The sequence below is a fragment of the Mustela putorius genome, unplaced genomic scaffold (genome assembly GCF_011764305.1).
Source record: "Mustela putorius furo isolate JIRA1106 unplaced genomic scaffold, ASM1176430v1.1 tig00003890_pilon_pilon_pilon, whole genome shotgun sequence".
Taxonomy (NCBI): domain Eukaryota; kingdom Metazoa; phylum Chordata; class Mammalia; order Carnivora; family Mustelidae; genus Mustela; species Mustela putorius.
In genome coordinates this window covers 249,271-270,717 of record NW_025422039.1, presented here as the reverse complement: position 1 = coordinate 270,717, position 21,447 = coordinate 249,271, and the positions used below count along the sequence as shown (strand labels likewise).

The 21,447-nt window shown below is 40.5% G+C and overlaps 1 protein-coding gene across 1 annotated transcript in view; it reads left to right on the top strand.

Moving 5' to 3' along the window:
• Positions 1 to 398: 398 nt before the first annotated feature.
• LOC123388163 (pecanex-like protein 2) overlaps positions 399 to 21,447 on the top strand; it is a 71,396-nt gene continuing 50,347 nt past the window's right edge. The window contains 5 exon segments of the mRNA XM_045067370.1: positions 399 to 469; positions 1,151 to 1,283; positions 18,472 to 18,635; positions 18,956 to 18,990; positions 18,993 to 19,013. Coding sequence (XP_044923305.1) covers positions 399 to 469; positions 1,151 to 1,283; positions 18,472 to 18,635; positions 18,956 to 18,990; positions 18,993 to 19,013 — 424 coding nt within the window.

The window sequence follows — 21,447 nt, the reverse complement described above, 5'->3', positions numbered from 1 at the left end:
CTTCCTCCTCTCTCTCTGCCTGCCTCTCTGCCTACTTGTAATCTCTCTCTGTCAAATAAATAAATAAAATCTTTAAAGAAAAAACAAAAAACAAAAAAACAAAAAAAAAAAAAAAAAAAAAAAAAAACCAGGTCTGGTGTGAGTCTAAGTTTGAACGCTCTCTGTTATGTCGCCAAACCTCTCAAATGCCTCCCACACTATAGACGATTCAGTGAACATCCATTAGAGGGTTCACATGGGATTGGAAAGGGACCATCACAAAAGCACTGCTCAGAGGAGGAGCCGGGCCGGAAGGATAGGCAGTGCTGCCCAGGCCCCGACGTCCTTTCCCTGAGCTGGCCTGACTCCAGAAGTGGCTTCTTTTAGTCCGGGGGCATGGCGGGTGGCTCTCAGCAGGGATGCCTCCGTCCCGGGCCCTCGTCATTGGCCCAGCGGGCTCTCAGAAGCTCCAGAGCCCCAGCCAGGAGGCGTGAGCATGGGATCTCCCACACAGGGAAATCTGTGATCACTGACCACCATAAGCCTCCTTTCCAGGACTGGAGCCATGAGGTTAGAGCAGAAATGCGACTTCTGGGCCCTTCCTGGGCACCAAGTTACCACCTGCAGTCCTGAATCAAATCTCAGGCCCAGAAAGGGGGTCTAACTCATTCAAGATGCGAATTTTCTTTTTAAATGGCTGATCTGAAAAATTCCTCTTGGAGGCCATCACTTGCCCTTCATTTTCGAGGCTGTTCAGTAACTCCAGACAACTGTGAAAGGCATGAAAACAGGCCCTCAGTTCCCCCAGGAGCTCAGTGTAGGTCTTTGGGAATCTCCCTCCACAGAAAGGACAATGCAAGCTTGTCTGGATGCACATATAAGTTCGAGAATTTTAAGAGATTTAAAAATGCTTAGGAATCCCCGTGAGACTGATGACAGAGACGTGTTTGGGGCTAACACTGCTCAGCCAGCGCAGGGCCACGTCTGGGGAAACAGTGGGTACGGGACTCCCGGGGAAGCCAGGGTAGGAATATGGACCATGTCCTAAACTTCCCAGAAGGAAAGAAGTAAAGAGATATGAGCAGGGAACGTTCTTATTCATGGATGGTAAAAGGAAAGTGTCAAGGCTGACTGAGAAGCCAAATTGCTCAAGAGTCCATTGTCCATGAAGCTCTGCCAAACAGCTGGGACTTGGGGCTGACCGAGAATGTGCAGCCGTGCTGGGCCGACCTCGGGTTTCTCTTCCCTCTAAACTTAGCTCTGAATACAATCTCCGCATAAAGTCTCCAGACTTTAGGCCTCAGGTAAAAATCAGACAAGCAAGTGACATGATGGCCAAAGGCCCCGGGCAATGGAAAGACAGAGTTCACCCCAGAGTCCCAGAGATCTGTTGTTTCTGCCTGCCCCAGTGAGTTCTGGGGCCCCAGGGGCAGGGAGCTGTGCCAGTCAGGCTGACCCTTTCTTTCCCTCCGCCTCAGTGGTGGTGGGAGGTGCAGGCCTAAGGCCCCTTGGCAGCCTTCTCACTCCCACAAAGCGAGACTGGCCTGATAATTCTGCAAACACAGAGGAATGCAGGGCACGGGACTTGGAGACTGATTTCTGATGACGTACCCTCGACCCTGGGGTCCCTCTGGGCCTAGTGGAGCTTTGGGCTGTGTAAGCCAGCCAATTCTGTATTTTGCTTAAGTCATTTTCAGTTGGGTATTCTGCCACTTGAAATCAATCATAAAAGCAAGGGAAGGCTTTTATCAAAGGGAATCTTCCTCTCGACCTTTTATTTTGGGGGAGTGACAGCATGAAGGTCAGACCTTTATCACCAGACGCTATGGTTCTAACTAGGATTGAAGCCAGAGAAGGTTCTGGGCATCCCCTGGGGTGCCTCCAGGACTGAGGGGTAGATGGGGAGTTTTGAGCCTTTCCTGGTTCCACAGCTCACATGCCCCGTGTCTGATGCTCGTTTTCCATGTCCCTTCTCTACCTCAGATTTTTCTCAACCAGAATTTCTGGTCTGTTTGAAAGCTGTTGTGTCTAAGAAACTAAATGACAAACTCAGCCCCATCATGCTGTTTTGCTGACGGTTGAGAAAGCTCTCACGCACATAACCAGGGGTAAGATTTGACACTTCAGGTGTGGCGATGAGGTATTATGCAAATATATTCCAGAAGGATGACGCTTTTGAGGAACTCCAGGGAGGCGAATTTCTCAAGTAGCCCCGGTTTGAGCTTATTATTCATTATGCTGTGTTGCATAATTTTGCTCAGGGTCCTGTTACATTTTGCTGAGCGGTTAAGGAATGAGAAAAGTGCAGAGTAGTGAAGTTGACCATGTGCCTGCAGGAAGGAGTCCAACATGCCCACCTGCTTCCCAGCTGTCTGGGGCTGCTGACTCTACACTTCAAGGTCATGCAGGAGCGAGGCTTTGTGACCGAGTCAGGTTGATGGATAGTGTTGGGGGGTGTAAGTCAATAACAGCAGAACCCTCTTCACTGCAGCAAGTGAGGGCAGGGGGTCTCCTTCTCCGGCTTTTAGGGAAGTGTTGGAGATCGGGCTGATTTCTTTCAAACAAAGGAAGGCAGAAAATAGCTCTTAAATCCACATTAAATCTGCAGACTCTTTTATTGCATTGGATCGCATATACAATAGTGCAGGGGGTTTATTGTGTAGATCAAGACCTCTGTCTAATGGAAGTTTAACCCCCAAGAACCCAAGAACCTTGAGCACTTTAGGTCTTTCCTGTGATAGGCCAATGCTCAAAATGGATGTTGCCAGCCATGGTCAGTGGGTTCTCTTCTCCCTGTGATGAGTGGAGTTGGCTGTGGGCAGGCCGCTTTGGGCCGTGGGGAATGTGTGCATTTGAGGCTCTAGGCAGAAACTCATTTCTTAGCCTTCTAGTGATCAGGCGGTGCTCCTTTAGTCTTATTTCCAGAGCATATTTCCATGATTGACTTTAATCCTACTTTACTGAGAGCCGAGAGACCTGGCCCAGGCTTCACATATGGCTGCTGCTTCCTGGTACACAGTGGTACCAACTGATTAATGAAATTAGTACATTACGTAGACATGGAAACCATACTCTTTTCTTCTTTTCTTTTTTTTTTTTTTCTTGTCCCTTTGGGAACGTTCTGTCATCATCACTGCTCACAGGGTTTATGACACTTTGTCATGTCTGGCTTGCTATGTTTGCTTCTCTCTGTAAACATTTAAGTAGATTGATGCTCGCCTTCAAGATAGTTAGATGAAAAATGACCAATGATGGAAAAATAGTCACATGCAGGAGAATTACGGAAAAAAAAACAACTATTATTTGATAAAAACAAGGCTAGTTTAATGTATCACATCCCTTTTCCATTTGTGATGCCTTCTTATGTTACATTGAAGAAAGGAGTTTGTTTAAGAGGTTATAGAGCAGAAATTTTACTTCCTAGTGTCAGGGAAGGCTTTGGAGAGAGATATACTTTGAAGTTTGGGGAAGAGGAAGAAGAGAAGGTTCGTAGTGGGTTTTAAAGAAAATTGGATAAGAAATGAAGTTTTTAAAAAGCAGTTTTTAAGAGAAGTCCAAAATGATAGAATACTAGCATTCTGTGCAGAGTTATCATGGGTAAAGAACAGCCAGCAGGGAGAAGGTTTTCTTACCATTGCCAAAGAACCTGTTTTGACAGTATATTGAAGAGATTTGTGCACCCTTATGTTTACAGTGTTATTTATAATAGTTATTATAATAGATATGGAAGCAACCCAAGTGTCTTTTGATATATGAATGGATAAAGAAGATATATATTCTACTTAATATATCTAGATCTAAATACATATCGTGGAATATTACTCAACCATAAAAAAAGAATGGACTCTTGGTGCTTGCAATGACATGGATGGGCCTAGAGGGTATTATGCTAAGTAAAATAAGTCATAGAAAGAGAACTATCATATGATTTCACGTATATGTGCACTCTAAACAGCAAAACAAATGAGGAAATAAAAAAAACAAATAAAAAATAGAGTCTCATAAACGCAGAAAACAAACTGGTGTTTTCCAGAAAAGAGCTAGATGTGGGGAAAGGGGTGAAAGAGGCGAAGGGAATTCACAGGTACAAAAATACAGTGATAAAATAAATAAGCTGCAGGGATTTAAAGTACAGCATTAGTCATAAGTACAGGACTATAGTCAGTAAGTTAATAATATTGTAATAATGCTGTGTGGGGAGCATTGTGTGATGTAGAGCATTGTCGAATCACTGTGTCGTCCACCTGAAACCAAAATAACATTGTGAGTCAACGTACTTCAGTAATAAATTTTTAAAAATAACTTGGGGAAAAGCTGGGGCAAATGCAGGACAACTGGGAGCGGGGAATGAACTGATTTTATCTGCTCCATGTTGTCCTTGAGCTCCGGAGCCAAGACTGGACACAAACTATTTCAGTATTCGAAAAATCAATATGGAAAACATTTTCAGGGTAAAATTGACTATTCCTTTTTCCCTGTTACAGAAAAATCCATCCCCGAATATACTGATGCAGGGAAATCAAGAGCCTTTTCTGTTCTCTCACCATTACCTGGGGTGAATGGCCCATCACAAAGTTAAAGGGATTCTTTGTTTCATTTTTGCGTAGGTTGGTGGTCACCAGTGCAGCTCTGCATTTTAATTTCCTACCTCAAGTCTTGTGCAATGTTTAGTTGCCATTGTATTCACTGAGACACCAGGGGATCAGAAAAATCAAGCAATGCTCCCCTTTACACCCCTCACACAGGTTAATAAGTCATTAACCAAGTTAGAAACAGAAATCCAGTTTTATTCACTTAAAATTCCAGTTTCAGTGTTGGGGGTATGGAACGTGAGCAGAGGACCACGCCATGATCTGGAAGGGACGAGAACGGCAAAGGAAAAGCGAAGTCCGTCTCAGCAGTGAGTGCGTGGGCAGGCTTTTATTAAGTGCTACCTCCCTCAGTGACAAAACGACTCTGTGTGCTCATGGCTGCGTGTTGAGAGAGGGTGTCTTCTTCACGTTGCTGCCTCTCTGGACACAAGCAGCCATGCCATCAGGAGGACCTCAGAGAAGTCAGGGCTGCCTGCGCCCCTGCACAGATGGGACTGCTCCTTGCAAAGGATGACCGTGTCCTTTTTGCTGGGCAGGGGGCTCATCTTAATTCAAATCCTGTGCATTCCACTGGTCACTAATGAAAACAAAACAAAACAAAACAAACCCCATGTGTCTTCATTCCCAGGAGAAATTTCACCCACAACTCTAAAACACTGTTGCATAAATGACAACAGACTTCTTGCTACCGGAAGGATATAGCACCCAGAAGTCAAAACCTTCCATCAAGCATGTTAAACCTGGGGAAAAACCAGCACCTCCCTGATAATTTAATTTTTATGAATCCATTATAGTCCTCTGCATCTTTCTTTATTCAAGTCTCCCTTTGGCTGACTCTTTGCCCTACTGTATGCAACACAAATGTTTTTATTACTGTTTTTATTAGTTGCATTTGCAGAAAGAAAAGAAACACTTTTCACCCCCTAAATATTTATGACCTTCCAGTGAATGAGTAGTTGGATTTCATATCCTGTATTTGAAATGTTGGATAATCTTGAATTCTTCTGTCTGAAATGGGAGAAGCGATCTTAATTGGAAATGTAAGCAAGTTTGGATCAGAAATGAAAATTGCATATGAGTGGATTAATATTACAGTAACAAAATTCAGGCCTGCTGTTAGCTATGACATTTTTTATTTAAAAAATTTAGGCTCTTTCTCTATATTGATTCATGTACAGTTGAAAGAAATAATACAGAGAGATCTCCTGTATAACCTTCACCCAGTTTACAGATGTTAACTTCTTGCAGAACTGTCACAATCAGAATATTGGTGTTGATAAACTCAAGATACAGAGTTTTCCTACCACCACAAAGATCTCTCCTGTTGTCCCTCTCATATGCTCATGCTCGTCCTTGTTGCCGCTACCACCTTCTTAATTCCTATCAACTATTTTTAAAAAGATTTTATTTATTTATTTATTTATTTGACAGACAGAGATCACAAGTAGGCAGAGAAGCAGGCATGGTGGAGGGTGGAGGGAAGCAGACTCCCTGCTGAGCAGAGAGCTCAATGTGGGACTCAATTCCAGAACCCTCGAATCACATGACCTGAGCCGAAGGCAGAGGCTTTAACCCACTGAGCCACCCAGGTGACATCCTATCAAATATTAATCCATTTTCCAACTCTGTAATCTTGTCATTTCAAGAATGTTATATGACTGGAATCATACAGTATTTATCCTTGTGGGGTTAGCTGTTTTCTTTTTTTTTTAAGACCTATTTATTTTTTTCGAGAGAGAAGTGTGAGAGAAAGAGAGGGAGACAGAGGGAGAGAGAGAGGGAGAGACAGAGTGGGGAGGGCAGAGGGAGAGGGAAGAGAATCTCAAGCAGACTTCCCTCTGAAGTTGAATGTGGGGCTCAATCTCAAGACCCTGAGATCCTGACCTGAGCCAAAATCAAGAGCTGGCCACTTAACTGACTGAGCCACCCATGCCCTGGATTAGTTGTTTTTACTCCCCATAGTTCAGTGCATGTCATTCAAATCATTGTATGTGTCAGTAGTTTCCCCTTTTTAATACCAAGTGTATGGATATACCACAGTCTCTTTATCAAACTCACCTGTTGAGGGACAGACATCTGTGGTGTTTTCAGTTTGGAGCTATAATGAATATAGCTGCTATGGACATTTCGAGTGAACACAAATTTTCATTTCTCTGGGAAAGTGAACCCAAGTTTTCACTTCTCTGGGATAATTGCCTAGGACTGCAATTGTCATATGATAGTGTTTTAAGAAACTGCCAAACTTTCTAAGGGGAGCTGTATGCCATTTTACCTACTCCCCCAGCAATGTCTGAAAAATCCAGTCTCACCAGATCTTTGGCAGGTGTTTTTACTATTCTTACTTTTAGCTATTCTGACAGGTATATACTGATCTCTCATAGTGGTTTTTGTTTATATTTCCTTAATGACTTATGGTGTTGAACATCTTCTGAGCATGTTTGCCATTGGTATTATCTCTTCAGGGAACAGTTTGTCAAGTCTTATTCTTGTTTTCTATTTTTTTGAGAGTTCTTTATATATTCTAGATACTAGTAGTTTGGGGGATATGTGGCTTGAATATAATTTCTCCAGGTACCATGCTTTTTATCCACCTAACAGAGCATTTTTCAGGAAAAAGTTTTTGAAAAGACTTTCCTGTCAAGGACACATGGACTCTTCTCCATGATAGATCCAGTGCTAGACCATAAAACAAACCTCAGTAAATGTAAAAAGATTGAAATTGTACAAAATATGTTCTCCAACCACAATGGAATGAAATTATAAATCAACAGAAAAGAAAATTTGGAAAATCCCCAAATATGTGTCAAATAAAACAGTCTTAAGTCTTAAACAACCAATGGGTCAAGGAGGAAGTGACAAGAGAAAATTTTTAAAAAATATTTATTTATTTATTTATTTTTAATATAATTTTTTATTTTTTATAAACATATATTTTTATCCCCAGGGGTACAGGTCTGTCAATCACCAGGTTTACACACTTCACAGCACTCACCAAAACACATACCCTCCCCAATGTCCATAATACCACCCCTTTCTCCCAAACCCCCTCCCCGCAGCAACCCTCAGTTTGTTTTGTGAGATTAAGAGTCACTTATGGTTTGTCTCCCTCCCAATCCCATCTTGTTTCATTTATTCTTCTCGTACCCACTTAAGCCCCCATGTTGCATCACCACTTCCTCATATCAGGGAGATCATATGATAGTTGTCTTTCTCCGCTTGATTTATTTCGCTAAGCATGATACGCTCTAGTTCCATCCATGTTGTCGCAAATGGCAAGATTTCATTTCTTTGGATGGCTGCATAGTATTCCGTTGTGTATATATACAACATCTTCTTGATCCATTCATCTGTTGATGGACATCTAGGTTCTTTCCATAGTTTGGCTATTGTGGACATTGCTGCTATAAACATTCGAGTACACGTGCCCCTTTGGATCACTACGTTTGTATCTTTAGGGTAAATACCCAATAGTGCAATTGCTGGGTCATAGGGCAGTTCTATTTTCAACATTTTGAGGAACCTCCATGCTGTTTTCCAGAGAGGTTGCACCAGCTTGCATTCCCACCAACAGTGTAGGAGGGTTCCCCTTTCTCCGCATCCTCGCCAGCATCTGTCATTTCCTGAATTGTTGATTTTAGCCATTCTGACTGGTGTGAGGTGATATCGCAATGTGGTTTTGATTTGTATTTCCCTGATGCCGAGTGATATGGAGCACTTTTTCATGTGTCTGTTGGCCATCTGGATGTCTTCTTTGCAGAAATGTCTGTTCATGTCCTCTGCCCATTTCTTGATTGGATTATTTGTTCTTTGGGTGTTGAGTTTGCTAAGTTCTTTATAGATTCTGGACACTAGTCCTTTATCTGATATGTCGTTTGCAAATATCTTCTCCCATTCTGTCAGTTGTCTTTTGATTTTGTTAACTGTTTCCTTTGCTATGCAAAAGCTTTTGATCTTGATGAAAACCCAATAGTTCATTTTTGCCCTTGCTTCCCTTGCCTTTTGCGTTGTTCCTAGGAAGATGTTGCTGCGGCTGAGGTCGAAGAGGTTGCTGCCTGTGTTCTCCTCAAGGATTTTAATGGATTCCTTTCGCACATTGAGGTCCTTGATCCATTTTGAGTCTATTTTCGTGTGTGGTGTAAGGAAATGGTCCAATTTCATTTTTCTGCATGTGGCTGTCCAATTTTGCCAGCACCATTTATTGAAGAGGCTGTCTTTTTTCCATTGGACATTCTTTCCTGCTTTGTCGAAGATTAGTTGACCATAGAGTTGAGAGTCTATTTCTGGGCTCTCTATTCTGTTCCATTGATCTATGGGTCTGTTTTTGTGCCAGTACCATGCTGTCTTGATGATGACAGCTTTGTAATAGAGCTTGAAGTCCGGAATTGTGATGCCACCAACGTTGGCTTTCTTATTCAATATCCCTTTAGCTATTCGAGGTCTTTTCTGGTTCCATATAAATTTTAGAATTATTTGTTCCATTTCTTTGAAAAAGATGGATGGTACTTTGATAGGAATTGCATTAAATGTGTAGATTGCTTTAGGTAGCATAGACATTTTCACAATATTTATTCTTCCAATCCAGGAGCATGGAACATTTTTCCATTTCTTTGTGTCTTCCTCAATTTCTTTCATGAGTACTTTATAGTTTTCTGAGTATAGATTCTGTGTCTCTTTGGTTAGGTTTATTCCTAGGTATCTTATGGTTTTGGGTGCAATTGTAAATGGGATTGACTCCTTAATTTCCCTTTCTTCTGTCTTGCTGTTGGTGTAGAGAAATGCACCTGATTTCTGTGCATTGATTTTATATCCTGACACTTTACTGAATTCCTGTATAAGTTCTAGCAGTTTTGGAGTGGAGTCTTTTGGGTTTTCCACATATAGTATCATATCATCTGCGAAGAGTGATAATTTGACTTCTTCTTTGCCGATTTGGATGCCTTTAATTTCCTTTTGTTGTCTGATTGCTGAGGCTAGGACCTCTAGTACTATGTTGAATAGCAGTGGTGATAATGGACATCCCTGCCGTGTTCCTGACCTTAGCAGAAATATTTATTTTTTGATGGAAGAAAATGGAAACATGACATATGAAAATTCATGGGATGTAGAAAAAGCAGTGGTCAGAGGGAAATTCAGACCTATAAATATTTACATTAAAAAAAATTAGAAAAATCTGAAGTCATTCACCTAACCTTCCACCTTAAATGAGTAGAAAAAGAAAAACAAAGTAAACCCAAAGCAAACAGACAACAGAAAATGATGAAGATTACCATGGGAACAAATGAAATGGAGAGTAGATAAACAATAGGGAGAATAGGTGACACAAAAAATGGTTCTTTGAAAATATCAATAACATTGACAAATCTTTATCTTGAATGACCAAGAAAAAATGAGAGAAGACAAATTACTATAATCACAAATAAAAGTGAGGACACTACTACGAACCTTACATAAATAATAGGATTACAAGAGCATTCTATAAACTACTGTATGCAAACAGATTAGCCTCGATGAGCTAGAAGTGGAAAACATGAACACCAAAAATGAGAAACATCGTTGAAAGAAGACAAATAAATGGAAAGACATCCCATGTTCAGCAATTTAAAGACTTAAGAATGTGGTATTCCTCTGATTGGTCTACAGATTCAATTAATTCCTGTCAAAAATTACAACTGCCTTTTTTGTGTAAAAAGACAAATTTCCTAAAATTCCTGTGAAATTTCAAGGGACCCTGAAATAGCCAGAACAATTTTTTGAAACAGAAGTTGGAGGACTCACACTTCCCAATTTCAAAACTTACTGTAAGTTTACAATGTTACTACAAAACAATGTGTTGCAGGTACAAGGGTGAACATATAGATTAATAGAGTAGGCTCGAGAGTCCAAGAATAAATTTGTACATCTGTAGTCTTTTGACTTTCCACGAGAGTGCCAAGACCATTCAGTGGGGGAAAGGACAGTCTTTTCAAAAAATAATGCTGGGACAACTGGATATCCCCTTGCCAAAGAATGCAGTTGAACCCTTACATCACACCATAAATAAAAAATAAATCAAAATGACTCAGACTTGAGTGTGAAAAGCTGACACTGTGAAACTCTTGGATTTGCAATGAATTCTTAAACACCAAAGTCACAAGCAACAAAAGAAAAATTAGATCATTGAAATTAAAACCTTTTTACACTGAAGAACATGATCAAAAAGAGACAATTCCACTCTGAAGTATATTTCCAAGGACATTTCAAAGAAGGTTTTCAAACAGAAACTTGTGCATGGAGTTCGTGTTCCTAGAATCATTATTCATACTAGCCAAAAAGTGGAAACAACCCAAATGTCATTATCTGATGAATTGACAAAATGTCATACATTATACAATGGAATGTTATTTAGCCATTAAAAAGCATGGGACTCTGATACATGCTACATGCTACAACATAGATGAACTTTGAAAACATTATGAAAAACTAAAGAAACCGGACATGAAATGCTGCATATAGTGTGATTCCATTTATATGAAATGGTTGGAATAGGCAAATCCATGGAAACAAAAAACAGATTGGTGGTTCTCAGGGGCTGGAGAAAGGGATAAACAGGGAGTTAATGCTTAATGGGTATAAGGTTTCTTTGGGGAGTAATAAAAGTATTCCAGAATTAGGTAGTGGTGACGGTCACACAACATTGTGAGAGTATCAAAAGCCAATACATTGTTGCTTTGAAATGTCAAATTATGAATTTTATGTTAAAAAAATTTTACCTAAATATTTTTAAAAGAAAAAAGTAGGATAAGTTTGTGTGGGTCTATTTTTGGTTCTCTGTTCTGTTTCATTGATCTATATGTAATTCCCTCCACCAATCCTATACAACCTTCATCAGTGAAGTTACATAATAAGCCTTGAAATTGAGTAAATTCCCACTTCTTTTTGTTTCAAGATTGTTTTAGCTATCATTATTTTTCTGTCCTTCCATATATTTTTTAGAATAGTTTCTATTTATAAATGTATATTTTTGCATCTAAGTTCTTGGGGAATTTTCTGAAGCTTTCTCCTCTCTCCCTCCTGTTCTCTTCATCCCTTCCTTCCTTCTTTCCTTCTCTTTCTTCTCTTCTCTTTCTTGTACTGTCCTTAGTTTTGTTAACAGAATAATGCTACCCTCATAAAATGAACTGGGAAGTAACCTGCTTTTCTAATGTTTGGAAAAGATTGCTTCATTGGTGTTCTTCCTTAAATATCTACAAAAAAAAATATTGTCGAATTTTGACAGAAATCGTGTGAAACCTTTATGTCAGTTTGGAAAGAACTGGCATTTTTACTATACTGAGTCTTCCAATCCATGAATATGGTACATCTCTCCATTTGATTAGAGCTCCTTTTATTACTTTCATCAGCATACTTGTACTCAGCATACAAGCCCATATATGTTTTGTTAGATTTAACAAAGCCTAAGTATTTCCTCTTTTTTTTGAGTGATTATAAATATATTTTTTAAAAATATTGGTGTCCATTGTTAGTACATAGAAATACATTTCATTTTTGTACACTTATCTTGTACCCTGAAACCAAACTGAGCCCACTTACTGGTCTAGTTTTTTGTTTTGTTTTGTGTTCTTTTTGTAGATTCTTTGGAATTTCTATGTCAATTATGTCATCAGCAAATATGTACTGTTTTGTTTTATTTATTTCTTTCAAAACCGTATGCCTTTTACTTGCTTTACTTATCTCAGTGCCCTGGCGAGAACTTTAGCACTGTGTTGAATAAGAGTTATTAAAGTGGACATATTTGTATTCTTCTCAGTCATATGGGGGAAGCATTCAGTCTTTCACTATTAAGTGTGATGTTAGCTACAACTCTTTAGTAGATGGTCTTTATCAAGTGAAGAAGTTCCTTTCTATTCCCATTTTTCTTAATACTTTTTTTTTAGTTGTGAGTCAGTCAACTACTTTTTTCTGCACAAATTGACATAATCATGTGATTTTTTTTTCTTCTTTAGCCTGTCAGTATGATGGATTACATTGACTGATTTTCATATGCTAAACCAGACTTAAACTCCTGGAATTTCTCTGTAGTTCTACTGTTTCTTTATTCTATCTTTGCCAGGCTTTGGTATCAGGGTAATGCTAGTTTCATAAAATAAATTGGGAATTGTCTCTTCCTCTTGCAATTTCTGGAGATGAATGTGTATAACAGGTTTTTGTTCTTTTTTAAACATGTGTTAGAATTCTCTAGTAAAAGCATCAGTGTTTGAGTATTTGTTTTATTTTTTATTCATTTATTTTGTTTGTTTATTTATTTATTTATTTTATTGTTTTACTTGAGGAGTTTTTAGATTACCAATTGAATTTCCTTAATAGGTAGAGGGCTATTCAAATGATCTATTTCCTAAGAGATAAGTTGTAGCAGCTAGTGATTTTTGAGGAATTGGTCCATTTCATCTACATTATAAAATTTATGCATACAAAATTATTTGTAGTTTCCTTTATCCCTTTGATATATGCAGTGTTGGCAATATATTGGTAACTTGTGTTCTCTCTCTCTCTCTCTTTCTCTCTTTTTTGGAAGGTCGTGTGCAGGTCAAGCTTGCTAGAGATTTGTCAACTTAATTGACATTTTCAAAAAACTGGTTCTCTATGTTTTTCTCAATTTTTTATTTTGTTTTCAATTTAACTGATTTTTATTCCTTATTTTTTTCCTTATGCTTTCTTTGGGTTTCTTTTGCTACTGTTTTTCTAGATTCTTGAGGTGGAAAATTAGATTAATTTGAGACTTTTCCTCTTCAGTTATGTATGTACTTAGTGAATTTTCACCACTGATTTAGCTGTGTCTCACCAGTATTGATATGTTCTGTTTTCATTTTCTTTCAATTTAATTCATTTTCATTGCCACTGAAACTTCATCATTGAAATTGGTTATTTAGAATTGTGTTGTTTGGGACACTTGATGGTGAAGTCAGTTGAGCATCCAATCCTGGTTTCTACTCAGGTCATGATCCCAGGGCCGTGGTATTGAGCCTCACCTCGGACTTTGTGCTCAGCATGGAGACTTCTTGGATTCTCCTTCCCTCTCCCTCTGTCCTTTTACTTCATGGTTGCATGTGGTCTCTCTCTAAAATAAACAAATTAATCTTAAAAAAATTGTATTGTTTAGTTTGCAACCATTTGAATATTTTCTTGTTATCTTTCAGTTATTGATTTCTAGTTGGAGTTCATTATGGCTGGAAAATACACTTGATATTATTTCAGTTTTTAAAAATTTGTTGAGATAATTTTATGTTCCCGGTTATGTTCTCTATTGGTATATGCTTGACTGTGATGTATCTTGGTGTGAACTTCCTTGAGTTTATCACCAATTTCTCCTCTTCTTATTGAACTCTGATGACCAGAATCTTAAATCTTTTGTCATAATCCCACAAGTGTCTGAGACTGTTTATGCTATTTCAATCTATTTTCTCTCCTTTATTCATATTATTTATCTATTGTTCTGTCTTCCAGTTCATTAATTCGTTTCTCTATCTCTGTCATTTTGAAACTGAGTCCTTCCTTTGAGTTTTTTATTTTGCACATATATTTTGCATTATTTTGTATTTGCTTCTATTGTATATTTTTACTTAGAAAATTTCTATTTGGTTCTTCTTGTATCTATTTCCTTGCTGACTTTCTATTTTTTTGGTTGAGATTCTATTTTTTCCTTTGTTCCAAAAGTATTCTTAGTTGCTTATTGAAGAATTTTATGAACACGAATTCCAAATCTTTGTCAGATAATTCTCTCATTTCTGTTATCTCAGTGTGGCATCTATTAATTGTCATTTTTTACTCTGAGATCTTCTTGCTTTGCATTATGACAAGTAATTTTCTATTAAAATCTGGACAAGATTCTGGGTACTATGTTATGAGAATCTGGATATTATTTCAGCCTTATGTCTTAACTGGCTTTCACTGACACTACTCAGCATTGCTTTGTTACCTTCAGGTGGGGTTAGAAATCAAAGCCCAGGCCATCAAAGGTGGCTGTATTGACAAAGACCCTCCCACCTTTTTTTTTTTTTATGTGTGAGAGAGAGAGAGAGTGCACAAGAGGGAGGGGCAGGGGGAGAAAGAATCCCAAGCAGCCCCACAGAGCTCCATCTCATAGCCCTGAGATCATGGCTTGCACCAAAAGCAAGAGCTGGATGCTTACCCGACTGTGCTACCCAGCCACCCAAAAGACCTCCCACCTTTAGTTTGGGATCCCTAACAGCTAATCCCTAAGGTACTGGGAACCAGAACTAGACCATACCTCCCAGATGGTAGCAAGGTTGGCAGTTCCTGAATGTCTGTCCTCAGGCAGAGCCCACGATGCCAGCTGTACAACCCTATGCCCTCAAGAAGTTTCTCTCCTGCCAAGTCATGTGAGGCACATGGTGACCCAGCTGCCAGAAGAGCAGCGCTGGCTTAGAGAGAACCAGTATGTCAGTGGCAGCAAAAATTAAAGATGCGAAACAAACCTGAAGTAACCTTGTGTCTGTATCCAATTAAAGAGGTGACAGTATCCTTCTATTTCAGCTCTGGCTACCTTCTTTTGTCTAGATTTTTCTAAGGCCATCCTGTCGCATGAATCGAACAACAGTCCATCCATAACTCCATTCTGAGTTTGCTGTATTAACAGACACCCATCAAACTTCTGATTCCAGCCAGTCACACTTCCCCACCGAAAGAAAAACAGGAATAATTCTCCCATAAATAGTCTGTGTGTGCTGACAAATGGGAATTTGAAGCAGTATAATTAAATTGTTGTTCAATTATTTAAGTGCCTCCGGTGAAACCATGTAAGAGAGAAGGTGCTTGACTTAGGGAGACATATCAGGAGGTGAGAAAGCAAAATTTGAAGGGCAGAAACTAGTGTAGTTATTTGCATTCCACATTAACATAAGGGAAGATACTTTGGAGTAAGTCAGTCTATCTGGAAAGGCCTATGGCTAGACTGTTGGTCTGTGGCCCTCAGGACAATGTTGCCTAGCAATGAACAAGGACTTGCCAGGCAGGTGCTGGGAAGAGTATGTGCAGAGAGACATACACCTAACATGTACCAGCATTCTGCACCCCCCTGGAGACTGAGGTATGAGATACAAGCCCCCATTTTCTCTCTGAGCAAACAGAATTGATGTTTATGCAATCGGACAGTTAAGGCAGAAATCCAATTACTGAGCTAATTAGCACCTTTGAGTGATAAGCACCAAATGTAGGGGAGGAAAACACTGGAGAAAAGCTCGAATGACCCGGTATGGCTGACAGTTCACCTTCTTAGAGAGTCTGGTGGAGAGCCAGAGGTCCTGGGGTACCAGGCAGCTTGGCTTAGTTATTGCTGATCAAATTTAGCACTCTGAACCCAATAGCCTTTTGAAAAGATAGTTTTCCAGTTAACATAATTTTAGAAGGTGTTTTAATTCCCCGAGGAATATAGTAAATGAATTTCTTTTGGCTCAGCCCCACTTTAAAAATTGTTTATTCTGCTGCTAAAAATTCCATTCATCCTAGGTCTTCAGGTGAAATTAAAATTCCATTTAGGGACTTCTTATGCCAACATGGGATTTCGGCCTTCATTAGAAAGAATTTTGTTGTTTGCTGTATTTTTCGCCACCCTGGTCTCTTTTATTTTCAAAGCTGATCCGAGGGTATTTGGAAGGAAAACTGAAGCAATAATAGAACAGAGTGGTGGGGCTAACAGCGTTTTTGAGATGCAGCCAAATAGTTCTTCTCTCCAGTCCCACAAAGCTCAAACAGGATCTCACCTAGATGCTTCTCAAGTATCTGAAACAGATGGAAAAGGAGAATACTTTTTTTCTTAGCTCCATATAAATATATATTTTTAAATATTTTATTTATTTATTTGACAGAGATCATAAGTAGGCAGAGAGGCAGGCAGAGAGAGAGGAGGAAGCAGGCTCCCCACTGAGCAGAGAGCCCGATGTGGGGCTCGATCCCAGGACCCTGAGATCATGACCTGAGTTGAAGGCAGAGGCTTTAACCTACTGAGCCACCCAGGCTCCCCTATTTTTTTTTTTTTAATCTCTCTGATTCCCAAGAGACAAGTTCACAACAGAATCCTGTATTCTGAGATTTTTTATAAAGATCCATATCTACTAAGGAGTGCTTGTCATTTATTAAATCACACTCAGGATGTCAATGATCACCTTTAACTCTAAGTTGGAAGTTGGTGGAGGCTAGACTCTTTTCTTCTTAGTCATGAGAGAAGAATTAACATTAGAAACAGCATTATTTGGGGTCCTTCATTTATTCATGCTAGTTGTGAGCAAAGGTGGGTCTTAATGTTACTCAGGGTCTGGAGTGAGAGGCAGATATAATCAAATAATCACAAAAAGAAATATACGACATGGTAGAGTCAGCCCACCAGGTTCAAATCCTGACTCCACATTTATGTGTGGTTTGGGAACTGTAGTTAATTTCACTGTGGCTCAAGTTCCTACTCGGAGGGAATGGGTATAATAATAATACCTACCTATGAAGGTAGTTGTAAGGATATGATGTGTTAGCTCACGTGAAGTACTTACACAGAGACGTGTTACAGGACTATTAGCTGTCATCACTGTTAGTAATATTAACTATGACAGGCTCCCCACAGGAGAGGTGCAATGTGTGAAGGAGCATATGACATGAGTCAAACCTAGAGCAGGGGTCAGAAAGGCTTCCCTGAGAGCAATACTGGGGCCAGACTTGAAGCACTAGAGGAGTCTGTCAGGAAGGCAGACGGGGTAGAAAGGACTCCAACTAGAGGGAGGACGCCAGAGTCACAAAGGATGCCAGGGAAGGCAGGGTGACAGGAATAGGAGGTCAGGGCAAGCTGCAGATGTAGAAAAAGGCTAGCGTGATTGGAGCAGAGAAAGGAAAGGCAGGGGCCAGACATGCAAAAGATCAGTTTTTTTCACAAATGTGAAGAGGACATTCATTATTGTTCAAATTTGTACGTAAGCCTGTATTCGATGGTATATTTCTAGTGAAAGCCCTTTCTTAATGGCTTCAGTCAGTTTAACCGTATGAAATTGCCATCTTTGTACATCATGAACAGTTAAATATTCAAGGTCATGTGGTTGAAGTCAATCTCCTATTTCATCCTTCAAAGGGTGTTGAGACCACCACTGAAGATCTGAAACAAAAAGACACAGAATGCCTGGGCAGCTCCATGGTTAAGCATCTGCCTTCAGCTCAGGTCATGATCCTGGGGTCTTGGGGTTGAGCCCCACGCTGGGCTCTCAGCTTAGTGGGGAATGTGCTTCTCCCTCTCCTTCTCCCTCTGCTTCTCCATCTGTCTCTCCCTCTGCTTGTGCTCTCTCTAGCTCCCTCTCTCAAATGAATGAATTAAAAAAATCTTTAGGGGCACCTGGGTGGCTCGGTGGGTTAAAGCCTCTACCTTTGGCTCAGGTCAAGATCTCGGGGTCCTGGGATCGAGCCCCACATCTGGGAGGAGCCTGCTTCCTCCACTCTCTCTCTCTGCCTGCCTGTCTGCCTACTTGTGATCTCTGTCTAATAAATAAATAAAATCTTTAAAAAATCTTTAATGGATTAAAAATATAAATAAAAGGACAAAGCAGGTCAGGCACATCTCTAAGCAGAGCTATTGCACTTATAAAGTGTTTCTGGGACACATGAAGGTCAAGGATGGCTGAAGTATTAGGGCAGAAGCGGGTTGATAGCATGGGCACAGACAGTTCCTTGGGGACACACCATTGATCAGTCACCCCTCAGAATTCCGGAGTGAGTCCGCCCACACTGGCTGTCTTCAGAAGCAAGGGGCCACATGGGTTGACTGGTGTACTTGAGACTCTGAACGGAGGTGAGTTGTCATAATCGGAGAGATTTAAAACTGGTTCTGATGGCTGTTTGTCACCATGGCTGCAGACAATCTGTCACCTTCTAGTTGGTAAGACCCAATTTCATTCTTGGGCTTCAACGGAAGAGAGGCCTGGAGGAATGCGCCCACTGCTCCAAAGCAAGTGGTGGTGATGCTGATCGCTCACCAGTTTTCTGGGATCAGGTGGAAGAGAAAGATGCCTGTGTGGGTACCGCTTTTAAAATCAGAAGGTGAGTGACATTCCATCGGCAATCCAAGTGCTTGCTTTCATTTTATGGACCTGGTGCTCTAACTTGATAAGGCACAAGGCCGGTCTCCCAATCCTGAGATGTCATCATCTCTCCCCTCCCTGGGTTTCTTGTAATTTTCCCTCTTTTCCTTATCGTGAGACCCCTCTCCCTTCCTGCAGCATGTCCTATAGGAGTGATCCCCCTCATTGGTGAGCTCCACGTCCCCTGCCTTCTCCACTACACAGCCAGTTCCGCAAACCAACTCTCTCTTCTCTGTAGTGTTCTACTTGTGACCTTCTACCCTCTGTGCCCCCTTCTAGTACATGAGGTGTGGATAATTCCAACACGAGACTGGTGGTCAAATTGAAAAGGATCCAGGTAAGCAAATACCTTCTTTCTTACTCTTTAAATTCCTTATTTATTCCCTTATATAGATGGCTTCCTTCAATCCAAATGGGGGATCACTCTTTTTAGTCACTGGAAATATGTCTGGGTAATGAATATGCTGGCCAGAAAAAAGAAATGATACAGATAGACAGAGCAAGCCTCCTGACTGGGTTTGGAAATACTCTTCTCTGTTACCTAGACTTGTTATGGTCCCTGTTCAGTTTAAAGTGACTGTCAATGAGGACATCTTAGTTTGTGTGTGGCAAAAGGCAAATATGGATTCTAAACCTTGTTACTGGTCTTGTAGCAAAAAAAAAAAAAAAATTGTCATCAGTCTTACAATGTTCTCAACAGCAAACCATTCCTGCATGTAGGGTCCTGTAGTCTTCAGAAACTTCATTCAACATTAAGCTGTGGAAGGACTTACCTGCTAGGAAATCATCTTACTTTTTGCTTTCTCCATTCTGTTACATTTTTAACTATTCTACCTTTTTTCCTCATATCAGAATGCAGAGTTAACCCATCTCTATTTTTATCCACCTCACTCTTGGCTGTGCCAAAGGTTTTGTCTAGGAGGAGTGGTATCATGTCACTATCTACATCTGAATTGCATGTACATGATTACTTTGAACTCATAATTAGAAATGGTAAAATACCTGGAGAGACAGGCTTATTTTTTGTTGAACTAAAGTTCAACTCATCGGTACAATGTGGGGGCGCGGGGGGGCTGGTAGGCTACGAGTGTCTCTGATGCGCAGCCCTGGGACTCTGTGACATTGCAGGGCCGCTGACACGAGGCGTACGGACAGAGACACGAGTGCGTCTTCCCTCCAGTTATTCATGTGGCTCCATGGTCAAGGTGTTCTTTCTACAAAGACTCCACTTTGGTGGTTGAAATTGTTTTTGTCTTAGTTAAATATTGAACAGTTTGGAGAATTAAGCAAAAATTCTCTCATCCAGGCCTTCCCTTTAAAAGTGGCAGAGACTCCGAAGTAATCTCAGATTAGGGTCTCGGGATGCGTATAGATTCACCATCAGACACGCATCAAAGGGCGGGTCAGGCAGGCTTCTTCTGCACAGAAGACTGAGCGTGCTGGTACTTCAGAAGACTGCGTGACATGACTCAGCCCATAGAACCGTCTGTTTCTCCCCGTTAATCACAATCAGGCTATAAGTGCACTAATTTCAATTCCGTCTTCAACTGCTGTGGGTGCTCAGCGAGGATAGTCATAGTTGATGGCATCATCTTAGATTTCTTACAGGTGGACCAGTGCTCTTCCTTACATAGGAAGGGGCTAGTTTTCACCTTCATGCACCCCCAGTCATGCTCCCTTTCCCTAAAGTCTGGACCAGGGGCGGCTCTACTCAGACATGCAGCCCTTACCTGGACCTCCCCCGACGTTGCCTCCACTCCAATAGACCCATCTAGAAGAATTTCTTCCTTGGGGCGGCTCTGCTTCTCTGACTTTCCAGAGCCAGAAGTTCACTCCCAAACATAAGAGGCCCCTAAAATAAGAGTACTGAATGTAAACTTTTCCCTCAGACCCTCCTGACACTTCCTCCACGCATGAGACCACCAAGCAGGAGGACATCCGGGTTTATCCAGTCTTCTCTTTAAAGTGTGTTTTATCCTTCACTGTGACAGATCTGATAGAGGGAATGGAAGGGGGATTAAAGGAAAGATACCATAACCCCCAATCCCATGCCCCCCAACCTTCCATCTCCTTTCCTGTACCCCTCCTTCACTCTTCTCTCGGTATTACCATTCACCCAGTCAGAACAGCTATAATTAAACAAGCAAGCAGGCAGCTGCTGATAATGCCGAGTCTTGGTAAAGACGAGGAAGAGCTAGAACTCTCAGTCATGCAGCTGGAGGGGAAGCAAACATGGTACAGCCACTTTGGAGAACGGCAGCCCCACTCCTAGGTATTTATGCAAGAGAAACCCAAACTTACGTTCCTATAAACTTCCGCTTATAAATATTTTTTTGGCGGATTTCCTCCTAATCACTAAAACTGGAACCAACCCAAATTTCCTCCAGCGGATAAATGGATAAACAAGGTCTAGTGCATGCATACCACGGAATACTATGCAGCACTGAAACGGAGCAGACTGCTGGGTACAGCCACATGCGCAAATCTCAAATGCATCTTTCTAATCAGTGGTTATGTGAAGATGCATTTATTAAATTCATAGGATTGCACATTAAAAAAGATAACGTTTACTCCACATAAATTATCCCTCCAAAAATCTGAATTATATATATATAATTTAGAAGCAGTAAATGACATCTATATATCTATGTGTATATAATATATAAAAACCTGAATTTGTCTATAATACATAATACTAGCAGTAATCATTTATATTTATATGTAGCACATATGTGTGTGTCCACACATATGCACACGCATGTACGTGCACA